The sequence below is a fragment of the Ursus americanus genome, chromosome 22 (genome assembly GCF_024610735.1).
Source record: "Ursus americanus isolate L20-20 chromosome 22, mUrsAme1.1.p, whole genome shotgun sequence".
NCBI lineage: Eukaryota > Metazoa > Chordata > Mammalia > Carnivora > Ursidae > Ursus > Ursus americanus.
The window spans coordinates 4,767,505-4,785,989 of NC_142148.1; the positions used below are offsets into that span (position 1 = coordinate 4,767,505).

Consider the following 18,485-nt stretch of genomic DNA (forward strand, 5'->3'; position numbering starts at 1 on the left):
ACTTCTAAGAACTGTCTCCCTTCCGATGAATTTGTCTTTTCAAACCCACCCACTCCTGGAGCCGTGCTCAGCAGGCTTACCCCTCATCTTTCCTGCACGGCTCCTTGACCCAGAGGAGAGCTTTCTTTCTACTGAGGGCAGAGCGGTGGGAGGGCAAGGGTGACTGGCTGCCTCAGATCTCAGTAGTTTTATTTTATACTCTCAGTTGAAGCCAACCACACACACACACACACACACACACACACAAACACACGTACGTTACATACTGTGTGTGTGTATATATATATGTATTCAAGTCATTAAACATATGTATTTCTCATTGATAGGGCTCATTTTAGAACCAACCTTCCAATAACAAAATAATAATGAGGATAAGAATAATAATTTCCCCCCTATAGCAACTGTGACAAAATGACAAAAGAACTCTTAATTCTGGGGCTTTATTTTAATTTTTTTTTCTTTTTAAGATGCTACATAGTCAAACAGAATTGGATTGGTCTTTTATGGCATAAAATTCATTTACAGTCAAACTCTCCATCACTACTCGACGATTATCTGAAGGGCCTCTCACCCCTCCCCCGCCCCACCCACCTGGTTCCCTGTCTGCTACCATTCTGGCGCCCCATTCCGAGCGAGGGTCACATGGGAAAGGTCGGGACCAGACCAGGGGCACACGTGCTGGAAGTAGGCGTGGTGGCGGAGGGGCAATGAAGGAACAGAAGATCGGCTAGTCTTCTCCATTTGAAAGGGTAACAGAGTTCACTGCTGTACTAAGAACTTCCCTCTCTTTGACGGTGGTTATTTATTTACACAGAGAAACACTTCCTGGCAGCTGTTCTCCAACATTCAAACCAACCACACCTCCACGTGTATGGAGAGCCCAGAACCTCCACAGAGAAAGGAGCCCACGGCCCTCCAGCAGCAATGCCAGCATCACCCACCGGCATTAGGTAGCAAAGGTGATCTTTAGGCCACAGCATTAATTATAAATCTTGTGGCAATAAGGAAACATGAGATGAGATACATTAAATAAGTTAAATATGCATTAAACATTTCTGAATAACAATTCAATCTCACTACATGAACCAACAGTAATTTAGCTTGGTCCCTTTAAGAGAACAAAGCATTGACTTTCATTTCCAAAGTATTGGGTCAGTCGGTCAGCATCCGCCTCCCGCTCCCGACAGGCAGATCCGGCGCCACCACAGCACAATGCCATTGGCCTCTGACCCTGTTCATCAGTCCCAAGGAACCAACAGCCAGGGGCAGAGCAGAGCAGAGCAGAGCGGAACGTGGAGCGGCAGCCCGGGGCTGAGGGAACAGGTGGGGGTTGCTACGTGGAGGTGACGGCCCTCCCCGCCGCACTGGGCTCCCACTCCCCAAGGGCCAGCACCAACAGGCAGGAAGAGTGTCTTGTTCTAAGAGAGGTAATCAACCCAGCCACATGTACCAAGGCTACAAATGTTTAAAGTGACACTTACAACATGCCATTACAATTTAATCACGGTTTCCCTTGTCATTAATAAAGACCATTCTTTTCCCCCCAATCATTTACTATACATTTTTCACTTTCTAAAAGATTGTTACGTTATAATTGTGCGTGTGTGTGTGTGTGTGTATGTGCACGCGTGCGCACGCGAAGGGAGGGGGTAATTTAAAGGCAAGACCTGTGAGATGTCATCACACATTAACTTCTTTTTACACATGGTTATGATAAATTCAAACCCCATGGTATGGCGGGCCCATCAATCCAGTGTGCCACCCTTTGCCTGCCACCTCTACAAGGCGATCTTCCCTATGATCACGCCAACGATGAAGAACAAGACCACCAGCGCGAGGAGCCGGGCGCTAAGGCCCTCCTCCTTCACAGCCGCGGCCAACGCAGGAACAGGGCTATTGCTCTGCGCGGTCTTCCTCATCCGGAGTCCATCTTCTTCCTACGGGAGCAAACGCACATTTCAAAGACAACCCAAGGCACCGGCAGCAGAAGTCACTGTCCAGCCTAGCAGGATGGGCTTGTACACAGACCTGAATCACACGGTGTGGGCCAGCCTCCTCATTTTTCAAAGGGAGAAACTGAATCCCACAGAGAAGGCACTGGCTTGAGGCCACTGAGAAAATGCTGCCAGAAGCCCCTCTTTCCTTCCACCCACCTACATGATACTGCTAGGCACCTTTTTATACCACACATCTAAGCAGGCCTGCCTCGATTCCCCAACACTTACAAGAAAAAAAAGCCCCCAAGAGGGTCAGCCAGGCCCTTTGCACCCGGGGACCACCCACCTCTCTGACTATGCCTCCTGGCCACTCTCCTACATCAGACTCCAACCTTCTCTGTCCTCCTGTCCTCTCCCGAGCAGGCTTCCCTAGTCACAGGTCACAGGTTTTGAAATGATAGGCACTTCCCAAAGCACAAATATAAAAATCACAAGAAACTACAAAGTGGGGGCCCAGAAGCTTTCAAATGCAGAGCTCTGACTGATGAGTTACACGTAGACTGCTGGACAGAAGACACGACATGTGGAATATTAAAATGTGACTGAATCTGATCTACGTATCTTGGATATTTTCTACTTAATGCATGGAGCAGAAATTTGTTCTTCCTTTACTGCTCCCAAGGCCAAGTCGACACTCCTCAACAGGGCACGCAGCAAGGCCTCGCTACGGGGGCTCAGGTGCATCTCTGGCTAATTACCCCAACTACTCATCCCCAAACTAGTCAGTCCTGGAGACCACAGGCAGCCAGCCCATCGAGCGGAGTCTCCACGGCACTTGTGGCCATCTCTGTGGGGCCACTCCTCACTCGGGTTGTCAGTATTTGTGTCCCCAGCTACTGTGGTCAGCAGGGAGCTTCTCAGTGGCAGGGATAGCCCATGTTTGCACCTGCAGCACCGGGGACATGGGAGGGCCTCGGGAAATGTGTTGGCCAAATCAGAGAATGAAACAACACAAAACAAGAAATCAGTGTTTGGCAGGATAAAGAATCTTCTAACGTCAAGATTGGTCTGATAATATTTTAAAGATATTCTGCTCATGGGGCATGACCAATAGCGCTGCACAGTGATAAATGACTGGTGTTATTCGATTAACTTCAAAAAAAAAACGGGCACAGCAAAATACAGCATTTATTGGGTTTATATAGAAGCTATTTCTACCTATTTATCACTTTAAACGGCACAGGACTCTGTTTCTGAAGAGGAATACACTCAAGGAGAAGCTTTAGGCATATCTTAGATTTTTAGCCAAAAAGTGTCAGCTTCATAACTTACTCTATACTAGAAGTTACTGAAGGAGGCAAATCAAGATTACTGCAAAGAAAGAAGATGATGCCATTCTCCAGACACTGTCAGTTCTCCTGTACCTACAGCACTGTCAGAACAAAAGAAGAAGTCGACTGAACAGAGTGTATTTATTATGTGAGCCTGGTGCTATGGTGGTTCCAGATCGAAAGCCTAGGGCATAGGTGAGTGGCATGATCGAGAAGAACGGATAGAGAGGCCTCAGATTTAAGCTGCACCTGAAGTTCCTATGACCAGATGTTCAGAAACATTCTCTTCAAGACCTTGTCTGAAACAGACATACTTTTAAAGCTGGAAGGGGCCGCAGACATGTTTTGCAAGTGGAGGCCCCAGAGATGCTGTGACCACCACAGATTCAGAGATAGTCAAGTGAGAGCAGTCCCTGGCACAACAGCTCAGGCCGCCAAGGCCAAATGAAGTGCACCCCGCCTCCCTTCACCACCCAGCGCAACCTGACCTTCTAACGCCAATGCCGACCACCTCGTCAACATCCACGAGCTGGAGACTGGGGTTTCTCCTCCTATAATCTCCACCTGTCTACTGTGACAACCTCCCATCTCCAATCTCATCACCATGTGAACAGTTTGAGGAGACCCCACTGCCCAGGCCCACCTAGAATCTTCAAAAACCAGAATTAGGCCTGTGTTAAAAGAGAACCTATTACCTATTTACCCTCCTAAAGAAAGATTCTCACCCACTGGGGATGGAGTAGCTTGACACCGTGAATTCAAGAGAACCACTGCTCTTCTGTGTTTAGTCTCAGAGTCTGTCTTCAGTTTACACTAATGGGAGGGTGAGAGGGGCTTTGTTTCCTTACAAGAGGACGAGAGTCTGCAGGCTGAGGCAGGAGAATGCAACAGATGTGGACTCTGAGGCACAAAGCCTGGGTTCAATTCTCACTGGAAGTGTGACTCAGGCAAGTCACTTAACCTCTCTGTTTCTCAGTCTCCTCATCTATAAACTGGGGATGGTAACAATCCATCCTTACTTCACAGAAGAGTTTAGACTAAATCATAACATGTCAATACAACGGAACAAGAATTTAAACAGCTGAGAAATCTCTGCTCAGGACACTCGTTAATTAGGGGGCAGGGGGGAAAGTGTCAGAGCTCTTTTGAAAACTTGATGGAAGCCACAGAAATTCCTCCCTAGGGAAAGAATGTGAAAATACAAAACAATTCTACAAATTAAGGGATTTGTCAACTTTCCCACCCAAGATCACAGTGGAAAAGCCCCTGTTTTCTGTAGACTAGCAGGAATTAAAACGCCACTGGGGCACCTGGCTGGTTCAGTCGGTAGAGCACGTGACTCTTCATCTCGGGGTTGTTAGTTCGAGCCCCATGTTGGGCGTGGACGTTACTTAAATAAAATCTTAAAGAAAAGAGAAGAAGACGCCATTACCTTGAATTGCTTGTTCTCCTCCCGGAGCCTCTGCACTTCCCCCTGCAGCCTCTTACACTCTTCCAGCACCTTCTTAACTTCAGTGTCATCCAAAGAAGAACTCAGAGCTTTAGATACCGTTGGTGTTTCTGTCTTTGATGCAGTTGTGGGTATAATTTTATTTATTTCTACATCATGCTGTTCAGAAATAAATGAAAGCCCAAGTGTCACCAACTATGTAATAAAGGACTTTTTTATGCAAAGTAAAGTAGTTCTCAGCAAACACCACACGTGGTAGCGTTTCATCCACACTGTAAAATGTCACATTCATTTTAAAAATGGATCACTTTATCTAGTATCTTAATAATCTAAAGCAACTGGGCCCCAGAAATTATGGATAAGGGCAAATAATGAAGTTCGGCTGAGACTAATACTTCAAAGGAAGAGAAAAAGGGCTGTGCAGATTGCACTATCAAATTCCTGCCATGCAAAAATTAGCATATCATAATCGTGCAAGCTCAGGAGTTATTAGCCACAAATTACTGTCACCAGGAAGACCTCAACATCCCCAGGACAGGCCCGGACAGGGGAGGTGGGAGGCCAGGGAGGACATTACATAAAGGGCGATTTATTTCACGAATTCAGAACTTCGAAGCTGGGTTAAAGGTGAAACTCGCTCAGTGTCTGCAATATTTCAATCGAGGGAAGCTACACATCCCCCACTTCCCTGCCGAGACACTCATGACAGTCTCTGGAGAGCGACTGGGGAGGAGCCGGTACCAGGGAGGGCATGGAGGTGGGCAGGTGTGCTGGGGATCACTGGCCTGGGGGTTCCACGCAGCAGACTGAAAACAACCAGCTCTCCCTATCACACTCTCGAGTTCGACCCTCCATCTTCCAGGTGGGAAGAGGGAAGCCCTGCAAAGGGCAAGGCCCCATCTACGAAGCTGATACAGCACAGAGCCAGGAGCAGAGCACAGGTCTCACAGGTTCCTAAACCGACCTTCCCGGGACAAAATGTGCAATGGGAAGAGACAAAATCAACAACAACAAGAAACCCATTACCCATTCAAAGAAATAGGAAAACGATGGCGGTCAGTCGCTGAGCAGGAAGAAAACACTAAGTAGTGGTGGCACAGATCAACGCATTCCTGCAGATCGCTACGGATAACGTTCACAGAATGCGAGCGTTTCAATTTCCCAACTCCAGCTATTAACAGCCAGGGTAGTGGAATATTCTGCAGGGCGTTATCTAATACAATTTAAGCTTTTCTGACTAAGTTGGAGGAAGGTCCAAATCAGCATTTCAGATACAGTCTGCTCTCTTCCACTGGTCACGAGCAAGGGCCATGAGAGGTCTGTCCCTTGGTTTCACGGAGAAAAGCGAGCTGACAGCTTGGAGGCAGCTAGTCTTTCCCTCACCCGCTCCGGCAGCACGGGGGCGGGGGGAGGGGGGACTCCCAATGGGAAGCAATTCTACCACCATCGCACAATGGGCAATGTCTGGAGACATTTTCGGTTGTCACACGAGAGGGGTGATGACTGGTACCTAGTGAGGAGAGGCCAGGGACGCTGCTGATCACCCTACACGGTACAAGACAGCCCCCACGGGCAGAGAATGATCCAGCCCCAATGTTAATAATGCTGAGGTTGAGAAACCCTAATGTAAAAACAGGTTTGACTAAAGAGGCAGAAGGGTTAAGCGGGTGGTGAGGTGGTGTTAGGGGAAAAAGCAGACAGGGAGACCTAAGACAGCAGTCTGTGAAACAACAGAACCTGAGAGCTTACCACCTGTCCATCAAGCACCATGATAAACGGCAAATTATTCCCTGTTGTAGACTTACCCACTCTTTATAGCAACCTATAACTTTGCCAAGTCAAAGAAGCTCTTTAGGATTTATGACATTTCAACAGCCAACAGGTTGCACTTTTCAAGAAAAAAAAATTGTTTCAATTAGTTGTCTTTCTGCAAGTCTCTCAAAGGCTGATTTCATGAAGGCCCACTTATTTGTTGACTTGAGCTTATTTTTTTCATCAGACATCAGAAGAAGGAAAATAATTTGCCAACTTAAATCTTGGTTTTGCAGGAGATGGTATGCAAATAAGTATCAGCTTGCAACATTCAATTATTGTTAACTATAAACATACTTACTGGTTTATCATTTTCTGCTGGCAATTCAAACACACATCTAAGTTTTGAATCCATAAGGTCTTCCGGTTTTGCCTCCTTCCACTAAAACAATTTAAATTTAATAATCAGGATATTATAAAGCTGCTGGAAGAATAATTTTCTTCCCATAACTGACAATTTCAAAAAAATATTCTTAATGAGAAAGCCCTGATGTATATCAAATAAAGAACTCACGTCTGCTGAGATTTCAATATTTTTAACATGACAAGATTAAATACACTAGCTTTCCTGAATATTTATCACACTTCACAAATCCCAGTCCTGCTGCCTGATTCCTCCAAGTCAACCAATGCTACTCCTGTTGCTAGTCTGTGGGAAGCACATGGAACAGACACAACCACAGCTGAAGGAAAAGGAACTTTCTAAATTATGTCTAAGTGGTCAAAGGTAACTTTGGCTCTCCTTAGAAAAATAAAAACTTATTTTGTAGGGTCCATCCTTCTTAGAGTAAGTGTATACTACCTGGGAGTGGTTTTAGAAGCACGAGGCCAAGTACCAGTGGAGCACATTTATGAGCAAGCCACTGTCTGGGCTGGCCCCACTCTCTCCAGCCTGCTGGTGGGGACACCCTTCCTGGCTTAATCCATGCTCTGGGATGATATACTCCTGGCTTAATCCTCCTCCTTTGGGTGGTGGAGAGCAGGAATCCCAGGGTATGCTGAGAACTGCAGACCAGCGTAGCAGGAAGGTTACAATACTGGAAAAAAAGAAACTCTCCCACCCTTGCCCCAGGACCATGCAGGAGGCAGCTAGCGCAACACAGGTACCAAGAGCCAAAACCAGGAAACAATCTACGCTGAACAATAGGAACTGACAAATCATGGCAGATCCATTTAGTGGAACAGCATGCCACTCAAATGACACTGAAGAGTACACAGGGCAGATTCACAGAACAGTAAGTGAAGAAGCTACAAACAATATTCTAGTCTACTCCTCTGTACACACACACTAGCGTATGTGTGCCTCTGTGTGTGTGTCAAAAGAGCATCAAGCAAGGATCGTCACTGAACACAAAAACCACCCATGAGACTGCTGGTGAGCAGGACATTCTCCTGATCTCCCAAGTATCTGATTACTCAAGAGTATCACAGATTACTTATTAACCACGAGGGGCAACTGTGCCTTGACACTGGAAAGTTGGCAGTCACCATCTTAACCAAGTAATCCAACTTGGCATCACCAATAGAGGGACAACCCAGTATCAAATGCCTTCTGATATGATGCATACAATGACATCACTTACGGAATATTCTTGCCAAAAAACATTTAACCTGAATTTAATCATGAAGAAATAACTGGACAATCCCAGAACTGGCCTGGACTCAAAAATTCAAAGTCATGGGGGCGCCTGGGTGGCACAGCGGTTGAGCGTCTGCCTTCGGCTCAGGGCGTGATCCCGGTGTTCTGGGATCGAGCCCCACATCAGGCTCCTCTGCTGTGAGCCTGCTTCTTCCTCTCCCACTCCCCCTGCTTGTGTTCCCTCTCTCGCTGGCTGTCTCTATCTCCGTCAAATAAATAAATAAAATTTAAAAAAAAAAAAAATTCAAAGTCATGAAAAACAAAAAAGGTTGAGGGTATCATCCTCTACTAGAATAAGAACTAACGGCCATTTTGGAGCAACTGGAAAATGCTGCACGTCACAGGTTTCTCTGTTAGATAGCATGACTGTATTAATGTCAACTTTCTCAGCTATGAGGACAGTGCTGTGACTATGTAAGACACCGTCCTCGTTCTGAAGCGTGTAGGAGTGAAGTGTCATGAAGTCCGTGTCTTACAGTCAAGTGTGGTTCAGCATAAAAAAGAAAGTTTATGGGGGCGCCTGGGTGGCACAGCGGTTGAACGTCTGCCTTCAGCTCAGGGCGTGATCCTGGCGTGATGGGATCAAGCCCCACATCAGGCTCTTCTGCTATGAGCCTGCTTCTTCCTCTCCCACTCCCCCTGCTTGTGTTCCCTCTCTCGCTGGCTGTCTCTATCTCTGTCAAATAAATAAATAAATAAAATCTTAAAAAAAAAAAAAAAGAAAATTTATAACAAAAATGAAGCAAATGTAGCAAAGTGTTAAATGGTGAATCTAGGTAAAGGTTATAGGAATAGTCACTGTATAATTTTTTCTGCTTTCTGTATATCAAAGTACAAAAAAAAAATAGTTTAGCACAAGGCTCTTGATAACAGTGGTTAGGTCTAGTATAAACAAATTACAGGTCACTTTTAGCTTTATTTTTGCTTATTTGTGTATTTCCAAAATTTCCTACAATGCACATTTATATAAAAAAATTTAATAGTTATAAAAATTATCATAAAAAGGAGTGCAATTCACCTTTATTGTCTACGGAGGCCTGGACCACAACGGCACTCAGACACAACGGCTCCAGACCCTGTGCCAGGTGCTCGACACACACAGCACACTGAATCCCACAACAACATGTGAACTAGGTTTTTATCCCCCTTTTACAGGTGACCCAACCCTACAGAGAGTTAATGAAAACTGCCCAAGGCCACAACGTTAGTATAAGACAGAGCTCAGCCCCACGCCCGAGACGACCAAGCCCATGCTCTTGTCACTAAGCCATGCAGCAAAAGCCAAGCAGAACACATTCTCGGATACTTCAAATTCTGTATTTGCCATACATTTCCTTGCTCACACAAATTAACATGAAGTGACACATTATGTTCTGGGAAATAAAGGACAAATGCCTCAATAATCATTCTTATGAAAGGGGAAGGCTGCCTTCTATCACTCATCTCTCAAACCTCAAAATACCTGGCTTACCCTCATTTCCTGCCCCAAACTTGAACATCAGCAAAGATGGTCATTTATGCTTTTCCAAGACTAACAGAAAAGGCTGAGTGGTGACACTGGGATGTGAAGAGAAGCTATGCATAGAAAGCCCTTCGCATAAAACTTTTGAAAGAGAAAAACCATAGTGCTTCGTGAGCCATGGCTGACTGTCAGCAGGCACTCCTCGGGGGACCGGTCTCCCAGCCTGGGCTGTCAAGCTGGAGAGTGATGCCGGTGTTGAGGGAGCCCTGCTTCTTTTTCCCATCTGTGAGCACAAGGACTGACCAGTCTGTCCTAGCTAGGGCTGTGCACGGTAAGGGTTATCTGTACATTGTGATTCCCACAGACACCAGAATGCCCGCTGATTTAGTCAAATGTAGAAAAAGCTTATTTCAAGGAGAATTTCCATTATAACCTTTTCCCAGAAAAACCAGTAATATAATATCACTTATCCATTTTATAGAAACAAAGTTATCTTATTTTTACCAAAATCAGAGACAGAGTTAAACATGTATTAAGCAGGAAAAAAAAATGAGGGAAACTAGGGAGGAGGAAAAAAGTCATGCTTACCAGAACCAACAGAAAAACAAACCCTCAAGCACCGGAGGACATTTAAATATTCCACTCTCTCACATCCCTCTGGGCTCTTGGGGAGGGGGTGCAGGGAGACATGGTAAGAGACATTCCCTAGACTGGGAAGCACCCTTTCCTATGGGGGATGGATGGGGGGTACAAAGGAAAGGAATCCTCAAACCATTCAAGACACAGTCCATCAGAACAAGGAACTGCTGAAGCAAACTGAGATATAAAAGTCAGAAAAGAACAGTATTCTGTAGTTACATAAAATGTTAAAATCAAAGTCTGAGAAAAACCATAAAGGTAGTCAAAGTACAAACCTCCTTGAGAACACCATTCCCCTTTAAAAACAATGTTGACACATTTTGTAATGCATGCACCCAAAATTCTGTACCTAATCATTTTTTTTTAATTACTAAAAAAAAGTAAGAAGCATTCAGTACTTACTACTGCTTCCATATCAGAAGTGTCAGTCGGAGCAAACATAGACTGAACCATAAACTTGTGTTTACTTTTCTCATTGGGGTCATAATCGAAAGGCTGTAACATCACTAAGAAAGAAAATATTTCATTAGGAGGGTCAGAGCTTGGTTACCAGCAGCCATTTGTCAGGTTCAAACTTGCATCTCGGTTGTACAGCAGTTTACCAGGATTCTCATCTGAGTCTTACAATGGCCCAGGTGAGGCCAGCAGGGCAAGGGGCCCAGCATCTTCTCTGCTTTTCAGGTCTCAAATGTGAGATCCTGAGAAGCTGGGGGACTTGCCTAAAGTCAAACAGCGGATAGTGGCAGAGCTGGGACTTGCGCTTAGGATTCAGGTCTTCGGATTCCTAGCCCCCCGATCTTTCACGACCGCCCACCTGACACAGAGGTCGGCTACGGGCCCTACAGACGAGGCAAACCAGGCGCAAATACTGTATGCCATTTTGCTCAAGACAACAGAGCGAAATCTTCAGAAAGTAAACTAGAATAATCCAAGACAAGTGACGGTTTCATTTTAGCTTTTCTTTGTCCATTTCCCATATCAAGGTAGTCAAGTATTGCTTCAGATACAATTGTGCCCATGCAATGTTAGGAAATTGTCACAACCAGCACACTCACAGCATGGGGAAAACACCACCCGCGTACAAGCCCACCTTTCCTCCCCAAGAACCTGGAGGAATCGCACATAAAGGCTCTCTTGGACAGGTCACGCCCCCTGCACTGAGACGATGCCTCCCCATTCCTACTGGCTTCCTTAGAACCCATCACACTTGTGAAATGGCGGCTGCTTTAAAATACACTATCTGCTGTAAGGCTCTGGCTAAACCACACATCTGGTTAAGTTCCGTGACAACACCTTTCTCACACTCTGGAAAAGCTTCCTATAGCCCTGACCATGAGAAGCACGAAAACGGACTCGGCATCTCCCAGGAGCCAGACACCCGCTGTACGTTAGGTCTATTATTACCTCATTTAAACTTTTAAGAGGTAGGCTCTGCTGTGGAGGTTATTTTAATGCCTGTTTTCAAGTGAACAAACTGGAGCACAGAAAGCTTAACTAAGCTGCGAGGTCACACCACGAAGCAGGAGGTGCTCAACTGCAGGTGGCCCACCACGAGGGACGCACTCCCTGTCCTCTACCAGTTGGAGTGCCGTCCTTCTCCACCAGCACCTTTCCCGCAGGGCACTCAATCAGGGTTCCATCTTACGGCTTCCTCTAAAGCCTCACCGTCAACCACGCCCTGCGGAGGATAAAGGGCACGTGTCCTAAACCTTAGTTTGTCCTAAACCCTAGTTCACAAATGAAGACTCGGGCTACACAAAGTGAAGTGACTTGCTCAAAGTTACAGTGTCAGGAAGCAGCAAAACTTCAACAAAGAGCCAACTGCAACCCAGCACCCCTTCTGCCACACTGGGATACTCCAGCAGGAGACAGATTCACATGCTGTGAATTCACATGCCCCATCACATCCTATAAAAGCAAACATGATAGGGAACAGAAATGCAAATATCCCTGCCATCCATCTTGGGGATGCAGAGTTCCCCCAACCTTGTGGACAGAGAAAGTCTACTGAAATCTAACAACACAACAGATTTCCATGTCTCAGCATACGCAGTCACCCAGGCAGTTCTGCTGCCGACATCACCCACCTGAGGTGCTCTCAGCTACAGGGGACATTACTGGGAGACTTCTTCAGGACAAAAATCAGTAAATCTACAAATCTTTCTTAAATTCGGGGCTTATATGGGGCACCTGGGTAGCTCAGTCGGTTGAGCGTCCAACTCTTGATTCAGCTCAGGTCATGATCTCAGGGTTGTCAGATGGGGCTCCGTGCTCATGGCTTCTCTCTCCCTCTTTCCCTCCCCCCCCACCAAGCACGAGAGCACTCTCTAAAATAAATAAATAAATCTTTAAAAAGAAAAAATTCAGGGCTTATACACACACGACATCAAGTCTAGGTACCAACAGAGATATTCTGAGTACCCAAAATCCAAAGTGTGACCGTCAGCAAAGAGAACAAAAGGTCACTGAAAATCCAAGGCCACCACCTGGAGCTTTACTCTCGCAGACATAGAGGCGCACAGTTCCCTCCCAAAAAAGCAGTTCTTGCTGGTGGCTTTGGACCTGGAATGCAACTATGGCCCCTTCTGGCACCACCAAGTTGGCAAGAGCTCTTCTGTGGACAGACCTGAGGCACTGTTACACACATGGGCTTGACACTTCACCTTGGGAACAAATGAGCAGACTAGCAGGTCAGCCCCACAGACTCTTCTTCTGAAAGCTAAACTCCCATCATGCTTTCTCCACTTCCAGGAATGCAACACTGAGAATACACATAATAAACTAGGGGGCCAATGCCTTCACATATACTATGATCTTTCTTGGACAGGGCCTGCCAACCTTTTTTGAAGTTGGGTCACAGTGTTCAAACTACTGTCTGATTAATGTTCATTTTTTTCTAAAGATTTTATTTATTTATTTGAGAGTGAGAGAGCAAGCATGGGGGGGAGCGGAGAAGGAGAAGCAGATTCGCACCGAGGAGGCAGCCAGACACAGGGCCCAATACCAGGACCCCAGGATCAGACCTGAGCCGAAGGCAGACGCCCAACCAACTGAGCCACCCAGGTGCCCCTGGATTAATGTTCATTTTCTAAAAACTAATGTGAATTGGGTTTTGAGAATTTCACATTTCACTTGGCTATGACAAAATCATGCCCTGGTATTTTTTTAGTATGGGGAAGAGATAACTTTGTCCTAGACTACACTCAGATTTCCAGCAGCACACGAGCTCTAGGAGCAAAAACTGCCTCATCCTTGCGATTTTATTTTCCCAGCCCTGAAAGGCCCCCTATATAGTTCACCACCATGGAGAGCTATGAGGCTGAACCTCATAGCTGAATTATCTGCAAAGAGCCCCCAATGCTCAGGAGATGACAGTAACCAGAAGACACCGCTAATTTTCAGAGCTGGCTCTTAGCTCAAACTACACTGGGTCACACACAGACAACCAACAGGTCCAGAGTGCCTAAGTCCCCTCCACCCGCAAACAGCCTCAGAAAGATCTGCTGTTCCCTTTGCATCTTTCCTCTCCCCCTTCCTTGAAGCAGTGCAAGTGAGAAAAAGGAGTCAAGAAACCTTCCTGTGGATTCCTGGCATGCACTAAGGCAAAACTGACCCTTTTCATCTCTCCACCCGACCCGAGTCCCCCAGTCCCTGGTACCTTCACAATGTCCCAGGAAGGAAAGGAAAAGGACCCCGCCGGTACCTACTATGTACTAGGAACCACAGAAGGACGATTCCATTGAACCTCCCATCCAGTCCTCACAATGAGCCGCCAGAGAAGCCCAGTCTCAGTGGCCTCACTCCGCTCCCATGGCCAATATATGAAAAGACGGAGCCAGAGCTCCACACTGGCTTTGCTTCCAGAGTCATGTTCCACACCCAGGTTCTCAAAGCACTCTCCGCAGACCCCAAGGGTCCCCCCATGAAGTGATCCGTAAAGTCAACAGCGTGGGCAGGGTAACACCAAGACACTGTGTCCCTCTGCCAGTGCCGAGCTCTGCAGTGATGGCTGGAGCAAAGCGAAGAGTAAATGAGCAGCGCCTCAGCACGGGCCTGGCAGCGGCTCCCACATGGCAGGGTCTCTGCGTCAGGCACCGCCACACACTTGCAGCTTTTTTTTTAAAAGCCGTTTTCACTTAATAATATCCTGGAGGAAGCAATAAAAAGGATTCATTTTACTAAACTTCAACCCTTGACAACACATTTTAACACTCTGTATGAGGCAATGCACGGACACGTGATGCGCTCTGCTGTCTTGGGAAAAGCGACTGTACCATGCTTAGAACGTGAGCTGAACTAGAAGCTTTCTCATGGAACACCAGTTACTAGAAAGAACAATCGACAGAAAATCAAGGGTTATGCAGACCTGGGTATAAGGCAGATACCTGCTCAAAAATGAATGAACTGTGCCTGTCACTTGAAGGAAACAACTTAGAGTAGTTGTTGCCAGTGATAAAATCCAAGCTTCATACCAAAAGGAGACTCTTGGAAAACATCTGACATCAAGAGCTCAGTTTCCCAAATACTTGGAAGACTTTTGATGAGATCAGTGGTTTTTTTGATACTGTGTCATGAAATACGTCAACATTTGGAAGATCTGCATAACTCAGCTAACATACAGTATTACAAAACCCATTCAAAGTGCAAAAGAGACCAATGCATTTTGAAACAAAGTTCAAATAATTCACTATCATGGTTTCAAGACTCCACATGGTACTAAACTTTAAGAGAAGTGCCACCTGTCAAGTTCTGGTGTCCACAATTATCCGAAAAGGCTACTGAAAACACTCTTCCCTTTCCCAACCACGTATGTGTGGCAAAAATGGTCTCCCTTCATATACATTCATCAAAACGACACACTGTAACAGACTAAATAAGTGCAAACGCAGCACATGAGAATCCAGCCTGTCTTCTATTAAGCCAAACAATAAAGAGATTTGCAAAACATGTCAAATAATGCCAGTCTTCTCACTGAATTTTTTGAAGTTATTTTTCACTAAAAATGTCACAGTTAGCATGTATTTGACTTATTAATATTATCAAGTGAATTAATACTCCTAAATTTCTCAGCTTAACTTACAACATGACAAATATTGCTATAACCGCCAAATGTAAAGGCTGTTTGGGTCTACAATTTCGAGGAGTGTAAAGGGGTCTTGAGACCAAAAGGCTGAGCCCTGTTATTCTGAACAAGCTGCCTTACACGCCCCTCCAGGAGGAAAATGACCTGGCTAAGTAATTCAAGTGAAGGCATCGGTGGCTTTGTGTAGTGCCTCTTAGGAGAAAGTGCAGTTTAAAAGAGAAAGCAACTGGGGCACCTGGCTGGCTCAGTCGGTGGACGGCGCATGCCACTCTTGACCTCCGGGTTATAAGTTCAAGCCCCATGTTGGGTATAGAGATCACTTAAAAATAAAATCTTTAAATAAATAAATAAATAAAAGAGAGAGCGACTTCATACAAACCAAGCCGTGAGTTCTAGCATGCACCCAGGCCTCGGGTAGAGACAGCAGCACACACGCAGGCACGCACTCGTATCCACTACAGGAAGGGGTCTGGGGCTCCCTGTGCTCCTCTAATCAAACCACTGGCAGCTGCAGGTGGGTGCTGAGATCCACTGGCACCGCTGGATGTCACAGATGTCATCAGCACAATTCCAGACCTAGAGAGCATCTTACCTACCAAGCTGCCACGGTGTAGATCCGGAAGAACAGCTAGAAGTTCTCACTTACATTCAGACCTTTGAGTTCAACAAGAATGTAAAAACACAAAGAAGTGGGTATTGGCAGCAATCAAATCACCTTACAAGAACAGTGGAGACAGCCAGAGGCTGGGACTTGTGAGATATAAACAAGAATGAGGCTGGCGAGTTGAAAATGTGAAACTGGGAGTGAAAATCGTGGCCTGCTGGTGAACCCCCAGGAAGCTCAGGGTATCAGGTGGACTCGGCCCTTCCCCCATTGCAGCCACCTCCCTCCACTTTCACTTGCAGTAGCAAGTGAAAAAGAAGGTGTTTGCCACTCATCAGCTCTCCTTTCCTTGGAGGCTCCCAACCGGTAAGCAAGAGTGAGGAAGTCAAGAGGCCACCCAGATGCTGAGGGCCTTCATAAACACTCGCTATGCCTCAGGATCCACACCCCGCTTAATACTGCCCCCAACTCAGGTCGGAAAGTTTGTATTTCTCAGCTACCATCATCTCATGTCCAATTCAGTCTGCTACACCCTCTCAGCTGGAACTTCATGAGAACGGGACAGAACAAATGTTGTTAATCGTTTGTTCTTTCAGCTCCGTACATGCAAATTGTGACAGAAATTATGTACTTTTTCCTGTGACAGGCTATAAAAGAGCTTCCCATTAACTTAATTTATTTCACTTGAGTATCAGAGACACTGATGATAAAACCCTCTTAAACGAGCCATCTATCCTACTTTTAAAATGTATCTGCTGATACTACATGAAAAAGAAGCCGGTTACCAGGAGACCGCTCACCATTCACCAACATTAATGCTTTGTGATACAATGTCTGCTGTGTCACAGACTGCAAAAGTGGGGTCCTGTTAGGAAAGGGCCTTCAGGGGTCATAAAACAGTGGGTCAACAAGATCAGACTTTCTTCCAAAGAGAAGAAATGCTGCATACATGTTACTAAACACACACATACCCCCCTCAGAGAAATGATGACCTCATTAAACGCAGCACAACAGCTTCCTAGGAGAACCCAAGCGAGTCACTCATCACTTTCATCTGCATCATAATGTGAACAGAGCAAATGAATGAAAGTCTCACAAGTAGCACGGCACATGCTTTATTATTTAACCTGAGAATCTTACCTTCGAGTTGTCTCTCTCATTTTACATGGCCACAATCATAGCTCAGGCCTCCACCGACATCTAGATTTCTCCAACTAGGAGCTCTTCCCCCTTCCTCCCAGTGTCTCTCCCATCAAATCACCCTGCGCAGCTCCTATAACCCGTCAATTTAATCTCCCCTACACACCCTATTCACCATCACCACATTCCTCAGATCAAAACCCTCCAATAAAAAAAAAAAAAAAAACCCATTTCCCAAGTAAAAGACAATCAGTTCAACTCTTCCCATATGACATACTTTCCCGGTATGGCCCCATAACAGGCGCACACATGTGCTGACCACACCCCCACTCCCAGGGTGTTCTGTCATTATCAAAGTCTCTTCCTACCATGTTGCTCCTACCTGGCACATCTCCTTTGGTCTTCTTGCCCTACTCACATCTCAATATGCCAACCTTCCAGAACTTAACCCACTAATCCGACTTGGTAACGAGGAGAGTCTCAAGGTTCAGGATGCATCAGAATCACCTGGAGTTCTTGTTAAAACACAGGTGATGGAACCCCACCTCCAGAGTTTCTGATTCAAACAGATCTGGGTTGGACTGAGAATGTGTATTTCTAACACGATACTGATGCTGCCAGCCCAGGGACCACACCTGGGGAATGCATACTCAATATTTCACCCAACACTGTGGCTCCCACCAGAAAGCTATCTCACACCCTCACTCTTCTCTGGGGAACTTATTCTACTAGCCGACACTGTTGACACTAAGATGCCTAAGCTTCTTCCCACATGTTTGCCTTTCTACCCAATTTGACTGAGACCAGGACTTCATGTTTTGATATCTCGCATTTTGGGTACTAGTTTTTCATTGCTTGACAGGGATATACCTTCTTCCCTTCCAACATTCAAAGCACTCCTGAATCATGCTCCCTCTAAAAATCTCCCTGGGGCAGCGCAAAGAGAGGAAGCCTTCTTTCACCCTCAACCATCTGGCTTCCCTTCTGTCCTACCTCCCAGAGCCATTCTCTCCTACCCATGGGTTCAGACCATGGTTTCCAATCTTCCCATCACAACTGTCCCCTCTTTCTCCTTTTTGATCACCTGTATACCACCAAAGGGCTATTCTCCACCAAACTGCATTTAAGGTGTAGTAATGTCGTTCCTGCTTCACTTTTTAAGCTAATCAGAAACAAACCAGTGCTTATCAGCTTAAAAGACCAGTATTACCACAATGAGGTGAAATAATTCTAGCTGAAAGCAAAGCAACTCAGCATTGTAGACTGTGTACCCTTATCGTGAGTAAATTTATTACTTCCTATAGGGTTCTCAAAATGTTGAAACCATAACTGCTTTCCAGGACTCTGCCTATTCAGGGCCCTATGGATGGAACTACGAGTCAAGCAGG

General features: G+C 45.8%; 1 protein-coding gene across 1 annotated transcript in view; it reads right to left on the bottom strand.

The window, feature by feature from the left end:
• Positions 1-421: 421 nt before the first annotated feature.
• Positions 422-18,485, bottom strand: part of VAPB (VAMP associated protein B and C) — a 52,716-nt gene continuing 34,652 nt past the window's right edge. The window contains exons 3-6 of the mRNA XM_045808409.2: positions 10,673-10,776; positions 6,832-6,912; positions 4,701-4,877; positions 422-1,937 (exon numbers count right to left, since the gene is read on the bottom strand). Of these exons, the coding sequence (XP_045664365.1) occupies positions 1,779-1,937; positions 4,701-4,877; positions 6,832-6,912; positions 10,673-10,776 (521 nt within the window). The 3' untranslated portion in view covers positions 422-1,778. The remainder of the gene's footprint in view (positions 1,938-4,700; positions 4,878-6,831; positions 6,913-10,672; positions 10,777-18,485) is intronic.